Source organism: Dendronephthya gigantea, unplaced genomic scaffold (genome assembly GCF_004324835.1).
Source record: "Dendronephthya gigantea isolate DGI-Jeju-01 unplaced genomic scaffold, DenGig_1.0 000013F, whole genome shotgun sequence".
NCBI lineage: Eukaryota > Metazoa > Cnidaria > Anthozoa > Malacalcyonacea > Nephtheidae > Dendronephthya > Dendronephthya gigantea.
This window is the reverse complement of record NW_021163023.1, coordinates 398569-421765: the sequence shown is the minus strand read 5'-3', so window position 1 is coordinate 421765 and position 23197 is coordinate 398569. Positions and strand designations below refer to the sequence as shown.

Here is a 23197-nt window from a genome sequence, read left to right as displayed (position 1 = left end):
TATGCTTTCTAAAGAACGAAGCTATGCTATTGGTTGAAACAGAAATGTATTGTAAAGTTCAGCCAATGAAAATCATTCTTCCGAGGAGCTGCGACACTACCCGTTTGGAAACCTGTTATAATTTCAAAGCAAGACCGAGGGCGTAAATCGAAATTTCTCTGTTATTTCATGGTGTAGATTTGTCGGGATTCGTGTTAGGGTTAATGTCGGTTAGGATTAGACTTTGGATTAGGATTAGGATTGGAGTAAGAATTAGGGATTGAGAGTCTTAGAACTACCATTGTTTTTTATGGTAAATTTCAGGGTATACACATTCACTATTGAAGATGAAGAGGACCTGACAACCCTCAATAAGATCGGAGTTGTAAGAGATAGCAGAGGAGATGATTGGTATTTAGAAGACGTGAGTTGCAACAATAAGCATACTTCGGATCATTCACAACTATTTAAGAAATACGTGTTTGCACAACGTGGTTGGAATAAAATTAACTAGTCACTTTCTGACGAACAAACTTAATGTATAAAGTAAAACATTGAAAATCTCAATTAAAAAACATTATATGAATAAGATGTTATATAAAATCATATAAAGCTCTCTCTCATGCCTTTCAGATTTCTGTCACTACGCAAAATGGGGAAGAATTTGTATTTCCAGCGAATAGATGGATGAGAAACGTAAATCAATATTTCATGTTTGACGTGACAACTTGTAAGTGACTATTATTTCTGCTGGTTTTGTACTCCCCACCCTGAGAGTTTTAGCTTTTATGCGCAAAGTATCTGAGGTCGTTGGTCAACATTTAGCATTAGAGAATATTCTACCCAAACACTGCTTGTTTTAACCCAATGTTTGGTTTAGATTTAGTTACGTTTTTTTTAACCAATAAAATATTGGTCTAATAAATTTATCCGAGGTAAATTGGCATTGTTTGTTGCTTATACAGTGTAAAGTTCGTTTCCAGAAATATCGCGGAAATTAAACATGCAAGAGAAATCTTGAACAATTTTTAAATCTACAGGACCTGCGTTGTTAGTGAGCAGACCAAACTGTACATTACCTTTAAGTTTATTCTGTTTATTTATAAGACACACAGTATACAATTATTGTCGAGACTGGCACGTCAGCTGGAGCGGGCACAGACGGTAACGTTGAGATCACGCTCTATGGAATGTCAAGAAAGACAGGATTGAATGCTGCTACCAACCGATTGAAATTAGAAAAGAGTGAAAATCATGAGAACAACTTCGAAATGGGAAAGTAAGTTTTGAAGGAAATCTTTGGGGACTGACACGAGTCACACGGCCAAAGACTGATACATGCACCATCGTAACCACCATTTTCACTTATGTGTACGAGTCTCTGTGAAACCCCTCTTTGAGGAATTCAGCTTTGCTGTAGGAGACAAAATACTTCGCCTTACTTTATTTTTACTTAAAATGACACTGATTACCATTCCCAGAAAATTTGTCAATTTTCATGAAGTGCACCGGTTAGTTCTCTTGTATTCTGCTTGACAGATGGTAACTCGGTTTGAATTGATAGACCAATTGCTGATTGATTTTTTTCAAATAGTTACCTATTATAAATGAAGTGGATAAATATAATTCCAATATTTTAGAACTGACATTTTCAAAAATCTTCAAGATCCCAAAGACTTAATTAATATTAACAAAATTGAAGTTAGAACGTCTGGACCAGAGTGGCAGTTAAAAAAGGTGTTTATTCCTCCATTTTGAATTTATCTATTTAAGTTAGATTAGCGTTAAAAAAATGCACCCAATTTTTGTCTTCTTTCATTAAATTACATTTGGTACGCATTTAGGTTACAGTTATGACTGGAAAAGGAGAAAAATATGAATTTATTGGTGATTTTTGGTTGAAGACGGACAAGAACTATCTCATTTTTTCAGGTGAGTGGGTTTTTTGAGGGTTAGTTAGGGTTAGTTAGGGAGAATTTATGCTGGCTAAAAAGTCGTCGCTATGGGGCCAAGATTAAACTTCACAATTTCGAAGTTGAAATAATTTTTTTAAGTAACTTTATCGTTTATTTTTCTGAACTTTTTTACGACGGTTGAAAAAGTCACTATCCAGTGGTTATAACTTTATCCACCTTTTGAACAACCGGCCCCTGGTATCCATATGTAACTAGTATTTTCTCCTATCCTAATCTATGTGACTGATGTGACGGTGTCCTCTCATCTTTAGTTCCGAGTACAAACGTTCTTCCACTGGCGCCTGTCACTGTACCAAAAGGTAGGTTGGTGCGTGACATAAATCATACGACGTTTTTTGTAATGTGTATAACAAGGGGGAATTTCGTTTTAGACCAATCAGCAAGTTTTTTTACATTTTCTGTAACCCAATCAGAATGCATAAATTTTGACTACTTCCGGTAAAAAGGCGAATTATTTACCATTTTACATGAAGTATTAAAAATTTAGGCATTCTAATTGGCTTTGCCTAAAAAATTTAAACAACAGTGCCGATTAGTTGAAAGCGAAATTCCCTCTTGTTGAAGTGTATAAAAAATGTATTACTTTTCATGTATTGGAAATTGTCACGGATATATTACTCCCATATCTCTGAGTAGACTTTGCTTAAAGCATGGGTGCCATTAAATGAAAGCAAATGATACCACTCGACTATTCGTCTATAATAAATATAACATAATAAATGTAATAAATTGAGTTCAATAATTGACCTTGCCAATTTGCAAAAAAAGCTGCGGGTACGCGGGTACCACCCGGAGGAAGGTTTTCTTTGAATGAGATTTGTGAGGAAGATTCAAAGCTGAACGCTTTAATTGATCATATGCATGTAACAAAAAACCAAATATTTCTTTCTGCCGGTTTCCACTTGGCTCAGTGGAAACCCATTTTGAGGAAGATATTCAAAACTTGAAATCCTACCGGAGGAAGGATGAACTCTTTTTGCAGCTCTGGCAAAGAGCTTCTAGAAACAGGGTATCATTATTATTTGATATTTTGTTAACACATTAAACATGCAATTGAAATCATGAAATGATCTTCCGTTCACTCAGTTTCACGCATAAAATATTGAATATGTAATATAGAAATTTTTGAATGCTTTTCAGCACGCACGCTAAAAATAGCAGACCATAAATGCATCATAATAAAATGTCAAAACATTCAAAGATTGCAAAAAAACTTGAAAATAATGCAAATAGTACCAGGGGAGAATAAAAGGATTACAGGTAGAATATTCAGCCCAAATCAAATCGAATTCGGGTTTCCATTTCAAAAGTAGAAATATAAATAAGTACGAAATACGAATAGCCGATGCATTCATGTAAACAAAACATTTATACAAACAATGTTTTAAATATTTGCAATAAGGTTCATACTCGTAATCCTAGAGACTACCAGAATGCATCAGTATCCAGCAAAAATAAAATTGAAACTGGGCTTCGCACTCAGAAATTGTTTAACGTAGAAAAAAAAATATCTGCACTGTAGTCATGACAAAATGTACTCTAAATGACTGTATAGGTCTATAGTTGTTGAACTGAAAGTTCTCAAAATAACCGGTGCATCCATGGCGAAAGACCGGTAGGATTTAAACAGGATTTAAATCACTGTAGAACAAGACTAGTTCTGTGTACATACGTACGCACCATATAATGCATTGCGCTTGAGCTCTGTTAGCCACCAAACTATGGGGCGCGCTCAGGCTCGCCCCAATAAACGTAGCTACTTAATTTTTTGGCATATGTAAAAACAAGGTTCGTGCAAGGATAGAAAATACTCATGCAGATGTCATCATCGAAAAGACGAATTTTCTGCATCAAAAGGGCGATTAAGCGGTGAAGACTCTTGGCGTCCCATACTATTAGTTGGAAGAACGGGGAGAAATTGCATCAATTGTTTCTTTTAGATATTATGTACGTATCTTACGTTATTGCATTTCTTACAACAAGGTTTTCGCAACACCAGTGAGGCTCCATTTGGAGTAGAGGATGGAAGAATAAAGAATTCCCAGATGTCATCATCAACTGATGAAAATGGAATCTCTGCATCAAAAGGAAGATTAAATGGTGCACTCTCTTGGTATTCCACAAATAATGATCAGAACCAATGGCTCCAAGTCGATCTGGGCAAAAAGGAACTTGTTACAGCAATTGCCACTCAAGATTCTGGTGATAGTTATTGGGTGAAGACCTTTTCGATCTCTTACGGTGTGGATAAAGAAAGTCTCACTTTGTACAAAATGAATGCAACTCAGAAGGTTACCAGCAAACGTGATGATAATCCTATTATTATATTATTATTCTGCAAACAGTCAGAGCCAATGGCTTCTTGTGGTTTTTCTTGCAAAAGGAACCTGACACACAATTGTTACCACTCCCTCTAGGTTCCAAGTTCTCTCTAGATTAATTTCGAATCACTGACTTTAGAGCTATTCTGAGACTACTTTTTGATCTAGGAATGAAAATTGAAATAAATCACCACAACTGCAAAACGTGTACTAAAATAATAAGTTGCGAAATGTTGTAAAATGTGCAACATATGCCTCTCAAAGTTTGCAAATTTTTAATATTCTATTACCTACAGCGGTTGTTAATACCCCCCTCCCCAATGTATCTTAGTAGTTTTAATGCGATCTGTTTATCTGTCGTGATATATTTTATATCTTTAATTTTTTTCCTTAATCAAAGGTATTCTGTAATGTAAAAGTTCAATTTTATGAACCATTTATAATTTATAAAGGTATTCTCTGGAAATTATGACAAGGATTCTGTCGTGATAAATCTCTTATATCCAGTAATAAATGCGCGTTATATTCGCATACACCCAGTGTCCTGGTTTAATTACATATCCTTGAGAATCGAAGTTAATGGTTGCTACACAGGTAAATAATACTCAACATTGAGCATGTCTAACTTGTTTCCACTCTCTCGTTCACCTTCAACACGCACGTCCCTAATTAACTCCAACAAAGCATTGGATTGTGGAAGAGTCGGGTGGGGTGAATTATTACTTTTATGATAATATTCAGCTGATGTGGGTATAAAAATCAACCAATCAGAAACCAGATCCTCGACAAAATGGAATTATAATTTCCTTCATTTCATATGACATCAGCGCTGGAAAATTTTAAGTAATTCTATTATTTCTATGCGGAAACATATTTGTTTTGCTGTGATCTAGATTTGGAATTTAAATTTTTCGCCCTTTACATTATTAGTTGAAATAATGGGGAGAAATTACTTCGAGTTATTCTCTTAGACATTATGCACGTATCTTACTTTTTTGCATTTTTTACAACAAGGTTTTTGCAACACCAGCGAGGTTCCACTTGGAGTAGAGGATGGAAGAATAAAGAATTCTCAGATGTCATCATCAACTGAACAAAATGGATTTTCTACATCAAAAGGAAGATTAAACAGTGCAGACTCTTGGTGTCCCACAAATAATTATCAGAACCAATGGCCGGCTCCAAGTCGATCTTGGCAAAAAGGAACTTGTTACAGCGATTGCCACTCAAGGTTCTGGTCATAGTTATTGGGTGAAGACTTATTCGTTCTCTTACGGTGTGGATAAAGAAAACCTCACTTCATACAAAATTAATGCAACTCAGAAGGTGAGCAGCCAAAGATATAATAATCCTATTATTATATTATCATCGTACAAACAATCAGAGCTAATGACTTTTTCAGGATTTTTTATGGAAAGGAAACTAACACACAATTGGTACGCACTATCCCTCTCAATTACTTTCAAATCAAAATAAAAATGAAAACTCGAATAAATCACCACAGCTAAAAAAGTGTACTAAAATTACTAAGTTGTTAAAAAACAAGACATAGAATTCAGGTGATATTGACAATGACTTTGAAATAGACACTCGAAATGTCACCGAAATGTTTTTGTCTATTAAAGAAACTCATGGATCTTGTTTTAACAAGGTTTTTTTTTCGGTAGTCAAAATTAGTTCATAATGCAAAAGTTCAATGTTACCCATCTTTATAATTTATAAAGGTATTCGCTGGAAATTATGACGAGGATTCAGTCGTGACAAATCTCTTATATCCAGCAATAAATGCGCGTTGTATTCGCATACACCCAGTGTCTTGGTTTAAAGACATATCCATGAGAATCGAAGTTATTGGCTGCCACACGTGCACAGGTAAATAATACTTAACACTGACATCTTTCCAGTCCCTCGTTCACCTTCAATTCGCACGTCCCAAACTAACTCCAACATAGTGTTGGATTGTGGGTGAAAAGTCGGGTGGGGTGAATTATTATCCTTCATGATAATATCCAGCTGATCTGGGTATAAAAATCAACCAATCAGAAACCATATTCTCGACAAAACTGAATTATCATTTCCTTCATTTCATATGACATCAGCACTGGAAAATTCTAAGTAATTCTATTATTTCTATGCGGAAACACATTTGTTTTGCTGTAATTTAGAATTTAAATTTTCTCCTTTCACATTATTAGTTGAAATAATGGTGAGAAATTTCGGGTTATTCTCTTAGATATTATGCACGTATCTTACTTTTTTGCATTTCTTACAACAAGGTTTTTGCAACACCAGTGAGGCTCCATTTGGAGTAGAGGATGGAAGAATAAAGAATTCTCAGATGTCATCATCAAGTGAAAAAAACGGATTTTCTACATCAAAAGGAAGATTAAACGATGTAGACTCTTGGTATTCTACAAATAATGATCAGAACCAATGGCTCCAAGTCGATCTTGGCAAAAAGGAACTTGTTACAGCGATTGCCAGTCAAGGTTCTGGTGATAGTTATTGGGTAGAGACTTATTCGATCTCTTACGGTGTGGATAAAGAAAACCTCACTTCATACAAAATTAATGCAACTCAGAAGGTGAGCAGCCAAAGATATAATAATCCTATTATTATATTATCATCGTACAAACAATCAGAGCTAATGACTTTTTCAGGATTTTTTATGGAAAGGAAATTGACACACAATTGTTACGCACAATCCCTCTAAATTACTTTCAAATCAAAATAAAAATGAAAACTCGAATAAATCACCGCAGCTAAAAAAGTGTACTAAAATATTAAGTTGTTAAAAAACAAGACATAGAATTCAGGTGATATTGACAATGACCTTGAAATAGACACTCGAAATGTCACGGAAATGTTTTTGTCTATTAAAGAAACTCATGGATCTCAAAATTAGTTCATAACGCAAAAGTTCAATGTTACCCATCATTTATAATTTATAAAGGTATTCGCTGGAAATTATGACGAGGATACAGTCGTGACAAATCGCTTATATCCAGCAATAAATGCGCGTTATATTCGCATACACCCAGTGTCTTGGTCTGATTACATATCCTTAAGAATCGAAGTTATTGGTTGCTACACAGGTAAATAATACTAAACACTCACATCTTTCCAGTCCCTCGTTCACCTTCAATTCGCACGTCCCAAATTAACTCCAACATGGCGTTGGATTGTGGGTGAAAAGTCGGGTGCCGTGAATTATCATCATAAGATCCTTTAAACAACATAACATTTTGTGAAAAAAATTCTTCTTGTAACTTCGATTTTACACATTATATATAATTGATCCTGATTCTATTTTTTTTACTGTCATCCGATCCCAGTTCCAGGTCTCCATTGTTGCATGAGTTGGTATGTAAAATTAATTCGCTTGACATCTTCAAGTGACCAATGCACGCATTGATCGAAAAAGTGATTCTCTTAGATCTTACATACGTTCTTACTTTTTTGCATTTCTTACGACAAGGTTTTTGCAACACAAGTGAGGTTCCACTTGGAGTAGAGGATGGAAGAATAAAGAATTCTCAGATGTCATCATCAAATCATGAAAATGGATTTTCCACATCAAAAGGAAGATTAAACGGTGCATACTCTTGGTATCCTACATATGATGATCAGAACGAATGGCTCCAAGTCGATCTTCGCAAAAAGGAACTTGTTACAGCGATTGCTACCCAAGGTTCTGGTATTGCTTTTTGGATGAAGACTTATTTGATCTCTTACGGTGTGGATAAAGAAAACCTCACTTTATACAAAATTAATGCAACTGAGAAGGTGAAAAGCTAAAGACATAATAATCCTATTATTATATTATTGTACAAAGAGTCAGGATTTTTTTCAGCGCGCTTTTTCTTCACTCTGGCAACATTTCCGCGTGTTTGGATCAGGTCATCCAAACACGGAAACCATCAAGTAATTTTTTTATTCCAGTCAGCAGCTATTATTCAATCAAATTGCTATCCACTCTTAACTATCTTTTTTTGCAGCGAGTTTTTTTTCTGATCATAAAATGTGATCCAGTCTTTGCCAATGTCCTGATTTTATGACCTTATTGTAACACTCACTGTGTTTCCACCATCTGACGAAATTTCCTGACATAATGACACAGCAAGGGCTTTTTTCTACACAGGGTGTATAAAAAAGGAACCTTTAGAAATTAAACTATTGTTATAATTTAAATGCCTGGTCAATTTTTCCAAACCCACGCGTGCGCAAACATGCACAATCGAATAAAATCTAATGCATAGCACGAATTATTACTGCTCATTAATTTCACACCGTCGTTGTTCAGGTTCGATCGATCAAGAACCTTTCTCAAAAAGTGTTTTGTACCACAGCTGTACTTTACATCTGGATAAAAGTCTGGGCAATAAAAACTCTTTTTTGACCATGCATTATTGTGCACAATTTTGCTTTTAGAAGTTATGTAAAATTCCCAGGAGAAGAAAGGCTTTTTATCTTGTAACAAAGATCTGTATACATATCTGCACATATATCTGCACATATAATATATCTACAAAGCTGACAATATTTTACAAATCCAAAGGCTTAGCATATCGATGGGACTGTTAAATTATAACAATTGATTAATTTCTAAACGTCTTCTTTTTTTATTCGCTCTGTAGTCTTCGCTAAAAAATTTTGCCTCTTTTTTCATCATTCCCTCACCTAGTATGACGATTTGTGGCATTAATAAGTGCTAAAAATGTGATGATTTGCCGGAGTTATGGTTAATTGCTGGATAATACTTGAAGGATTTTGGTCTGAAGTTTTATACATAATGTCACGAAGCGTCAAGATGGGTGAGGTTTATGGTGGAATCTCTGGTTATACATTAGTTGTGTTACAAAGTGTGACATTAGTTGTTGGCTCCCGCGCGGTCGGTATGTTGATTTTAGAATTACTTGATTCAAATTAGTCAACAAAGAACGTGACAATCAATCCCGTTCGAAAAAATTAATATTCTATATTGTCATTCAGTCAACGATAGACGCTTTTAGGCAGGGACGCCTGAGCCATGGGCAGCCGGGCGACTTCCCCATTTGTCCTATGCTTACTGAAGCATGCGGGAGCAACTGCGCTTTGCTACTTTGATGCTGCTTTGAAATTTAAGCTAATCTTTTAAAATTTAATATAAAGAGACCCAAGTGAAATATGAAACAGTGAAAGTACAGCGACCATTCAACATTTCCTTTCAGGAGTTTCATGGAAATACGGACGGAAATTCTGTTGTGAAAAATGTCTTATCACCAGCTGTGACAGCTCGTTATATTCGCATACACCCAAAGACATGGATCATTTACATTTCCTTGAGAGTGGAACTTTATGGTTGTCAAAAAGGTAAGATTAAAAGCAGTGCAGGAAGAAGTTTGCAAATATTAATTGTAAATTTGAAAATTTTTTTTAATTGCGTTTTTATAAAATACCCTGAAAAGAAAGTGTGAAATTTTTCGACAAATAACAAGGTTTTTTGGACTAGCAATAGACGTTCTTGAGACGAATATACAATACGAAGCTGAAGGGTGCATGCTAACCTGTTATCCTGGGACATCTCCTGATGTACCTTGTTGATCTGATAATGCACCAATTGATTCTTGACTTGGGCACGGTCAGGATCTCGCGAGAATTGGCAGTCAACACCATTACTTACATATAAGATCGCAAAGTTTTAAGTAAGTCTATTATTTCTATGCGGAAACACATTTGTTTTCCCACTTTAATGTAAATTAGAATTTACATTATCTCCCTTCATACTATAATTCGGAAAAACAGGTGAAAATTATTTAGATTATTCTCTTAGATTTTATGTACGTGTCTTACTTTTTTGCATTTCTTACAACAATTAAGGTCCTTGCAACACCAAAGAGGTTCCACTTGGAGTAGAGGATGGAAGTATAAAGAATTATCAGATGTCATCATTTAAACAAAATGAATATTCTGCATCACAAGGAAGATTAAATGGTGTAGACTTTTGGTATCCCAGAAATAGTGATCTGAACCAATGGTTCCAAGTCGATCTTGGCAAAAAGGAATTTGTTATAGCGATTGCCACTCAAGGTTCTGGTTCTAATCATTATTGGGTCGAGACTTATTCGATCTCTTACGGTGTGGATAAAGAAAACCTCGCTTCATACAAAATTTATGCAACTCAGAAGGTGAGCAGCTAAAGAGATAATAATCTTATTATTGATATTATTATACAAGGAGTTTTTTCAGCGCGCTTTTCTTAACTCTCGCAAAACTCCTGCGTGTTTTGATCAGGCCATCCAAAACAAGGAAACCATTAAATAATTGTCTAATCCAGCACAGCTATTATTCAATCAGATTGCTGTCCACTTTTAACTATCTTTAGCAGACAGTTTCCAGAGGGAAATGAATTTTTTTTTCTGATCATTAAATGTGATCAAGTCGCAGCCAATGTCCTGATTTTATGACCTAATTGTAACACTCACTGTGTTTCCACAATCTGACGAAATTTCCTGACATAATGACACAGCAGGGGCTTTTTTCTATACAGGGTGTATAAAAAAAGAAAGACCTTCAGAAATTAAACTATTGTTATAATTTAAATGCCTGGTCAATTTTTCCAAACCCACGGGTTTGCAAACATGCACAATCGAATAAAATCTAATGCATGGCACGAATTATTACTGCTCATTAATTTCACACCGGCGTTGTTCAGGTTCGATCGATCAAGAACCTTTCTCAAAACGTGTTTTGTACCACAGCTGTACTTTACATCTGGATATAAGTCTGGGCGAAAAAAACTCTTTTTTGACCATGCATTATTGTGCAGAATTTTGCTTTTAGAAGTTATGTCAAATTCCCAGGAGCAGAAAGACTTTTTGGCTCATAACAAAGATATGTAATATTTGCACAACGCTGACAATATTTTACACATCAAAGGCTTAGCATAGTGATGGAAATTATAGCAATTGATTAATTTCTAAAGATCTTCTTTTTTATACACTCTGTAGTCTTCGTTAAAAAATTTTTAATCCTTTTTCATTATTGCCTTATAAGGAGGTCTGATATAAAAAAAAACCTTACCTACTATGACGATTTGTGGCATTAATTAGCCATTTCCCAATCGAGCAGGGTACTGGGTCTAGTCACGAATCGCAAAGCATCTATGGACTGTTTGGAGGGACAGGAAATATAAGTCTGAAATCATTTGTCCCTCCAAACAATCTATAGATGCTTTGCGGTTCGCGACGAAACCAGTACCCTGCTCGATTAAAAAATGGCTAATTAATTAAGTACTAAAACTGCGATGATTTGCTGGAGTTATGGTTAATTGCTGGATAATACTTGAAGGATTTTGGTATGAAGTTTTATACATAATGTCACGAAGCGTCAAGATGGGTGAGGTTTATGGTGGAATCTCTGGTTATTCATTAGTTGCGTTACAAAGTGTGACATTAGTTGTCGGCTCCCGCACGGTCGGTATGTTGATTTTAGAATTACTTGATTCAAATTAGTGAACAAAAAATGCAACAGTCAATCCCGTTCGAAAAAATTAATAATGTATTCTGAGCCATGAGGCAGAGAGGGCGACTTCCCCACTTGTCCTCTGCTTACTGAGGCATGCTGGGGCACCTGCGCTTTTGCTATTTTACAATATTTTAAAATTTAATATAAAGACGCCCAAGTAAAATATGAAACAGTGAAAATACAGCGACTATTCAACATTTCCTTTCAGATGTTCGATGGAAATACGGACGGAAATTCTGTTGTGACAAATGTCTTATCACCAGCTGTAACAGCTCGTTATATCCGCATACACCCAAAGACATGGAACAAAAATGGCATTTCCTTGAGAGTGGAACTTTATGGTTGTCAAAGAGGTAGGATTAAAAGCAGTGCAGGCAGAAGTTGGCAAATAGCAATTGTAAATTTGTAAATTTTCTTAATTGCGTTTCTATAAAATACACTGAAAAGTGAGTGTGAAAATTTTCGACAAATAAAAAGGTTTTCTGCACTAGCAATAGACGTTCTTGGGACGAATATACAATACGAAGCTGAAGAGCGAATGCTAATCTGTTATTGTTGGACATCTGCTGATGTATTTTGTTGATCTGATAATGCGCCAATTACGCCCAATTGAATCTTGACCTGGGCACAGTCAGGATCTCGCGCGAAGTAGCCGGGCTAGCTCGCTTTGCCGGGCCAGTTTATTTTCTGATTCACATGGGGCGGGCTTGCCTGGTAGCGTTACGTAGTTAATTCACTGATGCGCGGTAAAGCGGGAAATACAAATTGCTGTTTACACAATTGGGAAAATGTTGCTTGCATCGATTACAGTTTTCGGTGGGTTTTTTTCGTTAATTTTTCAAATTCATATGTTCTTTTGGTTTGCAAAATACATATATATAAGATGGAGAAATGATGCTATGATGGCATGTTTGTGAAGAAAGCGATCAGCGATTTTCAGCCCGGCTTACCGGGCTAAGGCCCTTTATATATTGAGCCAGGCTGGGCCGCTTTGCCGGCTGATTCGCCAGAGGTGAGATCGCCCTTCCTAACTTGTTTCTATATGTTTTTCAAATTTGATTCACATGGAAAGTGGGCCAGCCCGCTTTGCCAAGATCTCGCTTGAGCGAGGCGAGATCTCGGCAATGACGGGCTCATATAAACGCACAATAGGCGGGTTATGAATATAGGATCGCAAGCGAAAAGCAACCTCGCGACTGCCTCCCCGGGTGGGTGGGGGCATTATCACAGAGGAGAGATGGACAGAGAGTCAACTCTTCCGATTTAATGTTTAAACGAGTGTCCCCGAGTTTTGCCTAATGCACGTCATTCTCACGTCATTTCCACGCGCCATGCAACCACCCGATTCTCTTCTGGTAAGCTCTTTCGGCCAAATTTCAAAACAAAAGTATAAAAAAAACGCTGTTCGAGAGGTGAAAAATTGATTTTTTTTTACTGGGTCGGATTATCTTCATTTTTGGGCTAAAATTTTGGAGACGAACGGTAAGTTGTTTGTTTTTTTGGGTTTAAATGATCGTACTGTTTTTAAAAGCAGTATTAAAATCCTTGTTTTGTAAGTGAGTTCTGATTACCCTTGTCGACTGCCATATTTTTACCTGAATTGTCAAATTGTGTTTGCCAAAGCGAAACGTTCTCAGAGCTGCTTTTTTATTGTTTGTCAACTAGCAGAAGAGCGTTTGCATATTTGTGGGATAACAATATAGGACGAATTTCAAGGATTTAAATTCGCGTTTTCATTTTAAAATATCGACAAAATACATTGCAAAATATTTCAAAACAAAACAGAGTTTTAGGCGTTGTATAGCTTTAACTCGCAGAGGATATCAGTTTTTTAATAATTAGTACAATTTGATGATACAAACATTCACTGAAAACATTCATAATTATGTATCTTTACTTCTCAAGCGGAGTTGCCGTTCGATTACATATAGTTTTTCAGTCATTTTTCAAACTTTTTTGATCAAATTTTCACCAAGCATGTCATCCCTGGGCTTTCTAAAGAAAATATATTTTAGCTCTTACCTTACACTACAAAAAACGTTTGGAACATTTCAGCCAAAGCGGCTAAATTTTTTTAAATTGCATTTTTTCTAGCAAAAATTCCATTTTTCCTTATTAAAAATGTGCTCGGAGCTTACCAGAAGGGAATCGGGTGTAAACGCTTACTAGCGCGCGCGAGTAAAAAAGTGGGGACGCGTGGAGCCGCGAGTCGACTCTCTGTCCATCTCTCCTCTGTGGCATTATCGTTCCAAGACTATTGGGGATTTCTTTTAATGCCATTCAAATCTACAAACTGCTGCTCGCTGTAATCATAAGAGTCTTACCAGAAATACATGCATGCAAAGTCCCCGTGCCTGAAGCAATAAACATATATTTCCATCACTGAAATTCTATAATACTCATTTCTGCTGAATGATCGAAGTCGTAAAAAAACAAAGATAAAATAATTCGGCTATAATCATAATTGTTCTACGAATAGTTTTAAAATTAAATACTACAATTTTTAGCGAAATTTCAATTACTCTTTAAACAGATTCACCTTTAAAAATAAATACTTTTATTTCAACGCAACTGACGAATAAATTCAAAGAGGTGTCATACAAAGTAAATCCACATATTAAATTTACAAAACACTTGCATGCTTTGAAATAAAAAATCTACCCATTTACCTGTTCAAAAAAACTCTAAAAATGCTTCAAAATCGTAGATTTTTTACCATCCATTTGAATGAAAGTTTTTCTATCCAATGGCATCTTTTACATTATATTTTAATCAATTTTACGAGTCAATTTTTCGTATATTTTTAAGACCATACAAATGAAAAATACTATTTAAAAAAAAGTTTTATAATACAAAATATCAGTTATGCTGACGTTAACCCATATTTTAATTTAGCCAATCGCACGTTTGTAAACGTTTGCTAGTTACCAGTTTTAACTCGTTTTAACGCATGTACATAACTTACAAAAACACCCAACGTCCATGACAAAATGGCGGACAACTTTCATTTCACATCTGCATTCCCGGGCGAAATTAAAATCTCCTGGCGGATTTAGCACCCTCGCCCGGTGCTTCAGTGGTTATATTAGCTCATTAACAGTAGTTATTAATTTCTTTGAAACTAGTCATGTATATCTAGCGCTTGTGTGATATGCAACTAGTCTTATGACTTTTATCCTGCACAGGTTTAAATTTTTAAAACACTCTCTAGTGAATGCAATTCCTTGCAAAGCTGGTGAAAAGACACTTGGCGTGGAAGATGAGAAAAAAGTTAAAGATTCACAATTGACTTCTTCGAGTTATTGGAAAAGTCACTCAGCAGCTTATGGACGATTGTACAACATTAGAGAATGGAAAGAAATAATTTGGGGAACAAAAGCAGGATGGATAGCAATAGTGGACGACCAGAACCCGTGGATACAGGTTGATCTTGGCAATAAGGAAGTTGTCTCAGGGATTGCCACTCATGGAGGATATTATTATTATAAACATTATTATGGTTATTGTTGGGTGAAGACCTATTCTGTGAAGCATAGTCTGAATGGAACAACATTCGAGTCTTACAAAGATGAGGGTGATGATAAGGTGAGAATTATTGCACTGCAGGACTTATAAAAAAATACAGTTAATAAAGTCTGGGGCAGGTTATTGGAGGGCTACCGATATAGGAAGGCTCGATACAGTTTCTCGAAATTTTTTATTGCATATTTTAAACAGGGATATCGAGCATCTAAATCTTTCGCTAGAGGACTAAAAGTTAATGTACTGTGGAGGAAACATGTTTAGAGCGGAAATCTATTCAGAACTTGTTCCTGCCGCCCGTTACCATTACAACAGAATGGTCGCCAAACAAGGTTTAATCGTGTTTATATCGCACGAGTTCGGTGACCCTTGATTACTTTTTTGTATTAAATGTTTACGCCATAGATGCTTTAGCTATCAAACGTTTTAAAAAAGTTCTTTCATGGAAATTTTTTCTATTTAAAAAAGGTTATTTTAGCTTATTAAGAAACTTCCCCATGGCAGAATTTTTTTAAAACTTTTTATAGATAAAACACCTATAGCGTAAATGTTTAATACAAAAAAATTGGGGACACCGAACTCGTTTGGAATGTAAACCAGTGGCGTAGCCAGCCTGACAATTTAGTCATGCTATGCAAATTTTATGTTATTATCATTATTCATTTCTTTAGAAATTCATTGTTTTCACAGTCGATGAACACCAAAATATTAGCATAGCATGACTAAATTGTCGGACTGGCTACGCCACTGATGTAAACACGTGTTACGCAAGGCTTTATTGAGTTTAGAGATATGCATATAAAAATAGCTGTAAAAATAGGAATATCAATAGCATGACAGGGATTAGTGAATGATTTTTGCCACAAGACGCCAGAGTAAATATCATTTTCAGCCATTAACAAACATTAATCGCCTTTCCCTTTTATGTATGACATATCGTGGGATTAAATAAGTAATAAGGTGAAAATATTTATCACCCTCTCAGAACTAATACCTGGATAAACAGTCTTAAGTCGTCACTTATCTTAATGGTCACATTTTATAAAAAATGTGCGTGCTGTAGGCCATTCAAGTTCTTATGTCAATCAATTGTGTTAAAAATGTTGCTCGGTCAAACATGTAATAGATTACGTCATCAAAAGTTCAATTCGATAAAATAAGAGTGAAAATAGTTTAAGTTAAAAGATATTGTTCACAGAGGTATTGTTTGTAAATTTTACTAGTTGTTGATGATGAATATTTTAAGTTATGAACATTTTTAAGTATTGATCGATTGAGCAACAGTGCGACAACGCCTTAAACAAACAAGATATGAGAGCTGGAACGAGCTTCTAGACCAGCCCACATTTCTAACTTACAACGCTGATTGGTTGGATAAGAATCAGCCACTCTGGTTTATGACGTCTGCAAGTTTCCCTCAACCGTTACTATAAAAGGACGTGCACAACACCCCAACCTTCAGGGGCCGGTTGTTCAAAAGCCGGTTAACGCTAACCCAGGGTTAAAAATGCCTAACCCAGGGTTAAATGTTAAACCTTGGTTAATTTGCGTTGCACAAAGCTCGGTTAGCGTTAACCCTGGGTTAAAATTGATAAAAAAATTAACCCTGCTAGCTAGGTGGTTTAAAATTTTAATCCTAGGTTAAGTGCAAAATAACATGGCGGATGTTTTACAGTTTGTTGTACCAATACGGAATTTTCCTCGCAGACAAAGGCGATATCGTCACGATAACGTGAACATTCGAGGTTTAACTGATGCGGAATTGCGAATTAGATACAGATTTGGTTACCAAGCAATAAATTACATTACAAATTTGCTATACGATGACCTTATTCGTGACACTAAAAGAAATTTTTCACTAATTCCCGACGTCCAAGTTCTCATCGCACTACGGTTTTTCGCAAGCGGAAGCTTCCTACAGGTTATCGGAGACACATTTGGCGTTGACAAGTCCACCGTATCGCGAGTAGTTCGTGACGTATGCCTTGCTCTATCAAACAAACGAGAACAGTTCATTCGTTGGCCTTCAAATCAAGAAAAAGAGAAAATAAAGAACGGGTTTTACGACATGGCCAATTTTCCTGGCGTTATTGGTTGTATCGATTGTACGCATATTCGAATCCAGGCACCACATCTAAACGAGAATTATTACGTCAATCGGAAACGCTATCATTCTATTAATGTTCAAGCAATTTGCGACGATCGAGGTAAATTATTATACTCTATATGTACCAATTATAGTTACAATTACTATAGTAAAGTAGGGATACTGTTAATACTGGTGGAATGCATGGAATACAGTCGAAAAGCAAACATTCTTCACATTTCATTTAGGAAAGTTCATAAATCTGGTTGCCCGATGGCCTGGAAGTGTCCATGACAGCCATATATTTCGAATGTCACAGATACAACAGTTTATAGAGCAGCATCACACATCACTGGAAGATGGGATCATATTGGGAGATAGTGCATGGTTACGCCTTAAAACCCTACCTTATGACACCTTACACAGACCCTACTACAGCAAAGGAAAGAGCATTTAATCGGTCTTTGAAGAAAACACGCGTATTGATTGAGCAAGTGTTTGGGCGATGGAAGAGAAGGTTCCACCTACTGCATTCAGAGATCAGAATGGAACCAGAGAAAGTCTGCTTGTTAATTGGTGCTTGTGCTGTCCTTCAGAATATTGCAATAATGTTTAATGAGCCAGATGAAGAAGAGGATGTTGATCTAGAAGAACCAGATCCAGAGGTTGAACCACAGTTGGCCATGACACAGGAAGGCAAATCAGGGCACATATCACAAATAACTTTTTTTAATTGAAATATGTACCATGCATGCATATATGCCACACAACAATTTACAATACATTTTTCCTGAAATTATTTCAATATTAGAATTGGGAAATACAAGATAATTAAGCACATTCTATAGTAACTTATATTATACACAACAGCACTAGCTGGGGCCCCAAAACAAGAGGTATGTCTGAAAGATCTTGCAATATTTATTTATACATATTTGAATTATTGGCTGCAGCAAACCTTTCAACATTAAATGATTGACCTAGAACCTATAATAAAACTGGTCCCACTGTAACACAAATGCTGTAATAATGAAATACAAGTAATATTCTCAATAATGTAATTAATTTACTGTGTACACTTATAGTACACAATGATTTCAAGCAATGTCCATGTCACCCCCGATATAAATATTATAAATCCCTCAATTAAAAATTGCCATTGCTACTGCCATTTGCCCTTTCTTTCAACTCCGCTACTTGTAGTTTCAGTCTCTCATTTTTCAGCAGAATCATTTCCTTTTGCACCTTGAGGACTTCGTATTGCATCTCAAGGACAACTTGCTGGTTAACCTTTTTTTTCAGCTTTGACTTATTTTGAGTTGTTTGGGTGCCAACTGGTAGGGGTGTAGGTTTGGTATGCTGCTCCACATCAATTGGACCATAAACTGGTGTGAAAGAAGGTGGTGGTGTATTTAAATCGTCATCACTGTTATCAAGTTCACAGCTATCAGCTTCCCTTTGCACTTGTACAAAACCGTTACTGTTGGTGTAAACTTCATCGCGCAACAACGTTGCCGATTCCCCTAAACAAAAATTAAAAAATTATCGTATTAATATTGATTTCATTGTGCATGGAAGAAGTAAATAATAAAATTGCGTATATCAAAATGTATAATCGACTGACGACTGGTATCATGACATGCAAAATAATCTGCGACCTTGTGAGTTGTGAATTACTTTACTAAATTATGAAACATAAATACTTATCTTTTTCTGATATTACGGGTAACTACGAAAAATATCACGTCTTTGTAAATAATAAAGTTCGCCAATACTGACGAAAAGCCTTCTTTTACAGAAAACGGTTTCTTGTTGTTGTGTGCATGAATTGAGAGGCATTGGAAGCCTGGATACGGCAGCAAAACCTGCCTAAACTCGCCCATGAAATTTAAACTTACCGCTCGTTTCAAAGCCACTTAGTCCGGTAAAAGACGGGGCGTTTTCAAATAACCGAATGATCTTCTCCGTGGCTTTTTTGGGTTTCTTAACTGGTGGACCACCTCCTGTTTGTCCAAAGCTTCTCTTTTGCCGCGCGAACTCCTTCTTTGCCGTGGTTTGTAGGTTTTTCCACTTGTCCTTTATGTCTTGCACGGAGCGGTGAGCTATCCCGAGTGCGCTCACTTGCCCGGCAATTTTTGCCCATATTTCTTGCTTCCTTATATTTGTTATAGCGTTTTTGGAAGCTTTGACTGGATAATTTCTAGATTTTCTTCCACTAATTCCGTTATTATATTAATTTCCGATGTGGAAAAATTTAATTTTCTCTTTCTTTCATTTTGGCCTAAATTTTTTTCCGCCATTTTGATTTTCGCGCGCTTCTAAACCGTGGGTTAAATTTTTTAACCCAGGGATAACTAATCAACCCGCTAATCCACCTTCCAGCAACGCAGAATTAACCCAGGATTAACTAACCTAGGGTTAAGGAATTTAACCCAGGTTTAGCACTAATCCTGGGTTAGCGTTAACCGGCTTTTGAACAACCGGCCCCAGTGGACTAGCGGAGTAAAAACCTTTGAACGTTACGAAGCTCAACTTTACAGAACAGACAACCAAGACAAGAACCCAAAAATGACAAAGATCCCAAGTGAAGAGAAGAGCATCCAGAAAAGAAACTAACATTAATAAAAGTAGAAAATAAAAAACTTATAACACACGATTAAACCCTGTTTGGCGGCTATTTTGAAACGTCTCTTTTGCCATGGTAACGGATGCCAGGTACAAGTTCTGAATAGATTTCCGCTCTAGATATGTTTCTGCAAAGTATATGAACTTTTAGCCTTCTAGCGAAATATTTAGATGCTTGATATCCCTGTTTAAAATGTGCTTCTAAAAATCTCGAGAAACTGTACTGAGCCATACAAATATCATACTTATTCTCTCATAAAAATAAATCAATTATTTACTCTATAGTATCAGCTAACATATAGTTACTGGCTCAAAAAAAAGGCTCATATCACCGGGACATTAACCCAGGACATCGCCTTGGTAACGCGGCCAAATTTAATGTTGGGTTTAATGTCAATGTCACGAAACTAAACAGTAACGAAAGGTCCTACGAGGGTTTAAAATCGTTCATTCGGTGAAAAAGAACATTATTCACCATTTTACGTGAAGTATTGAAAAAAATCCGTGGCGGATGCCTTTGACCGGCATTTCACAATTGAAAAGAAAATCGAGCGAAAAATTCGTTCGATCGAAAATTATCGCCTAGTGGAAGAACGGCTTCAGTTTAAAACGAAATTCCTCGTTGTTTTCGTATATTGCACAGGTTTATGTAAAAGTATGTCTGTTGTTTGTTTGTCACTGAATGTACAGTACTATCATAGGAAGCCTGCATGGTCAAGATTATGATTTTCTAAACGGATTTGGGTAGGTTTTTATGATTTTCAAGATAATACATCAGTATTTAATTTGCAACTTTGTCTAGATATTTGATGGGAATAGTGACTGGGATACCATTGTGAAGAATGTCCTGTCTCCACCAATCACTGCTCGTTATATTCGTATACATCCAGAGTCTAGGCAATACTTCATATGCATGCGAATTGAGCTTTATGGTTGTTACTGAGGTATGTACTAAAATTATATACTTCATATAAATATCAGCTTGTTACAAAGGAAGCCAAAGTTACATGCCAGAGAATATATTTAGCTGCGTGGAACTGCGATATTTACCAACAAAATATCTTCATCATTGCATGGCATTTATTGCGTTTTTTACCACTGGTGCATCGTCGCGTCTGTAACGTTGTTTGCGATTTATTTTGAACAATTTGAATGTGTTTTCTTCAAACGTCAGATCTCAGACATGAAATATATACCACCCGATTTGTAGTTTTTATTGGCTCTGCAGCGCTACAACAACCTGAGGTTAACACCAAGTCTGTGTGTTGTTTCGGTTTAAAATTATGTAATTTACGCCTTATGTACAAAATATGCCAACTGTGGCGCCGGAACCACGGGAACAGCGAGAGTCAAACGCTTTCAGAGACAAGGGAGGACGTCCCGCGACCCTTTGCTGCAATAGAGCATCATGCTGTTATCAATTCATCCCATAATCAAATATGAAGTCATGTTAAAATGGTCGTAATGATAATATCATTAAAAACACGTCGTCTTGTGGATCTGTAAATGGTATGTACGTACGAATACGTTGAGATTCCTCCGCGTGTAATTGCTGAAGTAAAAAGACTGCGCTCTTTTCTAAAATTCTGTCCCTGCAGCCGCAGACTTCCTCAGGTGCCGAAACCCAAAAAACTCACCCAAACTGTTGACAGTTGGTAAACGTAAATACATTCATTGCTTTTCATTTGGCTTTTAAAAAAATTTACACAAATTTAACTTGAAAAACCTTATACATACGTTTTCTCATAGTTATAGAAACAGAATATCTAAGTTAGAATGCATTCCTTATATTTTATTGTAGCCCTGGACGTGGTGAATCTTATGAAGCAGTTGAATAATTATATGATTAGTAGATGATCAGTGAATGAACTGTTTGTGAAGTTAATAAGAGATAAGTATAAGTTAGTCATTAGCAATGCAGTGGCATCAAATACAATGACTATATTACAGTCAGATATACGAGCATGCGTAGAAGTAGTGTAGTATGATTGAATCTGAATTATTACTTAATAGTCTGTAATCCAACATGCACTGGTAATAAATTGTAATTAAATCAACAATTATACAAAAAAGATGGCGGTGTGTGCATTTCAAGCCGAAAATATGGTTGGGAAAACACAAGTTGTTTACCTTGTGTTAGTAATGACGTATTGTTGGTAATTTAACACGATAAAGAAAACAATGTCTGTCTTTCAAAGACGATGTTTCACAGTTCAGTATACACGAATGAGCATCCGCCATTTTGAGAATTGTTGATTGCACGAGTCATGCACTTGCAATTTTTGTTAAGTTTTTGAATGGTTTTTGCTGGAACAACATTATAAATTTCACAGCATCTTGATTTTGTTTTTTCTTCTGATCTTTCCGATCGAAACAGGAAGAAGAAATCTGTAGAAACGGATTTACAAGAATGAATAAATATCAAACGCATTTAATTTCACAACATCAGTTTCGGGAGGGAAGCAAAGTTGTGCATGCATTCGTCAAACACCAAAGACAAAGAAAGTTAGGAAATTGTACGCAAAAAGCTTCATTCCTCCAATTAAAATCTATTAAACGCTTTTAACTTCATAGCAAGGAATGAAAGTCGAACATCAATTGATAAAGTCTGAATTAGTCTTTTAGAAGAGCAGAAATTGCTGTATCGAAACTTTACTTTTTTCTCTTGCTATTTGTCGAAGTTACGCTAAACCGTACCTTGAGTGGCAAAGTTCTCCTTTGTTGAGGGGGCGGGGGATTTGGAGTCCATTAGATGTCGATTTGCAATATCTCTGGAAGGTCATGGAAGGCAGATGTCAAAGAATTTATTCAAAGATCTCTATTACTAAAAAAATTTTAGAAAATCTCCCAAGTTTTCGATTCGTTTAAAAAAATGCTTATGTGCTATGAATCTCAGTGCTATACATTTTCAGGGTATTTGGAATATTTTGTGCAGGAATTTTACAGCAAGCGCTGTTAGATAACAATTATTTTACACTGTTGTTTGGTGGCTATGAGATAGTGTTTTGCTCGTGCACGCATTCAGATACTGATGTGAATAGTTCATTACAATGACTGCACAGTGCTTCTTGTTTCGAATCAGTAATTTTGATTTGAAAACTAATTTAAAATAAAAAGAATTCCTAAAAATGAATAATTACAGCACAATATTTATACGTTTTCGTTTATCACTTTTCTTACGG

The 23197-nt window shown here is 36.0% G+C and overlaps 2 protein-coding genes and 1 long non-coding RNA gene across 3 annotated transcripts; all 3 read left to right on the top strand.

Moving 5' to 3' along the window:
• The first annotated feature begins 6614 nt into the window (after positions 1-6614).
• LOC114519390 (EGF-like repeat and discoidin I-like domain-containing protein 3) lies at positions 6615-9960 on the top strand. Its single transcript, XM_028539513.1, has 5 exons — positions 6615-6860; positions 7230-7371; positions 7755-8062; positions 9487-9628; positions 9902-9960. Exons 1-5 carry the CDS (start codon positions 6615-6617, stop codon positions 9958-9960), a joined length of 897 nt encoding a protein of 298 aa, XP_028395314.1.
• Positions 9961-10374: 414 nt separating this feature from the next.
• Positions 10375-15075, top strand: LOC114519443. Its single transcript, XR_003686576.1, has 3 exons — positions 10375-10443; positions 11991-12135; positions 14994-15075. It is a non-coding gene; the product is annotated as an uncharacterized LOC114519443 (long non-coding RNA).
• A 1886-nt stretch (positions 15076-16961) lies between these two features.
• Positions 16962-17761, top strand: LOC114519389 (putative nuclease HARBI1). The gene has a single exon (XM_028539512.1). The coding sequence runs from the start codon at positions 16962-16964 to the stop codon at positions 17682-17684; it is 723 nt and encodes a 240-aa protein (XP_028395313.1). The 3' UTR covers positions 17685-17761.
• The last annotated feature ends 5436 nt before the right edge of the window (positions 17762-23197 follow it).

Bases quoted from the DNA above. Each gene is read 5' to 3' on its own strand.
- LOC114519390 (XM_028539513.1), top strand. From the start codon at position 6,615: ATGTCATCATCAAGTGAAAAAAACGGATTTTCTACATCAAAAGGAAGA. The intron at 6,861-7,229 runs GTGAGCAGCCAA...TAATTTATAAAG, and splicing joins AAATTAATGCAACTCAGAAG to GTATTCGCTGGAAATTATGA. The intron at 7,372-7,754 runs GTAAATAATACT...TCTTACGACAAG, and splicing joins AGTTATTGGTTGCTACACAG to GTTTTTGCAACACAAGTGAG.
- LOC114519389 (XM_028539512.1), top strand. From the start codon at position 16,962: ATGGCGGATGTTTTACAGTTTGTTGTACCAATACGGAATTTTCCTCGC.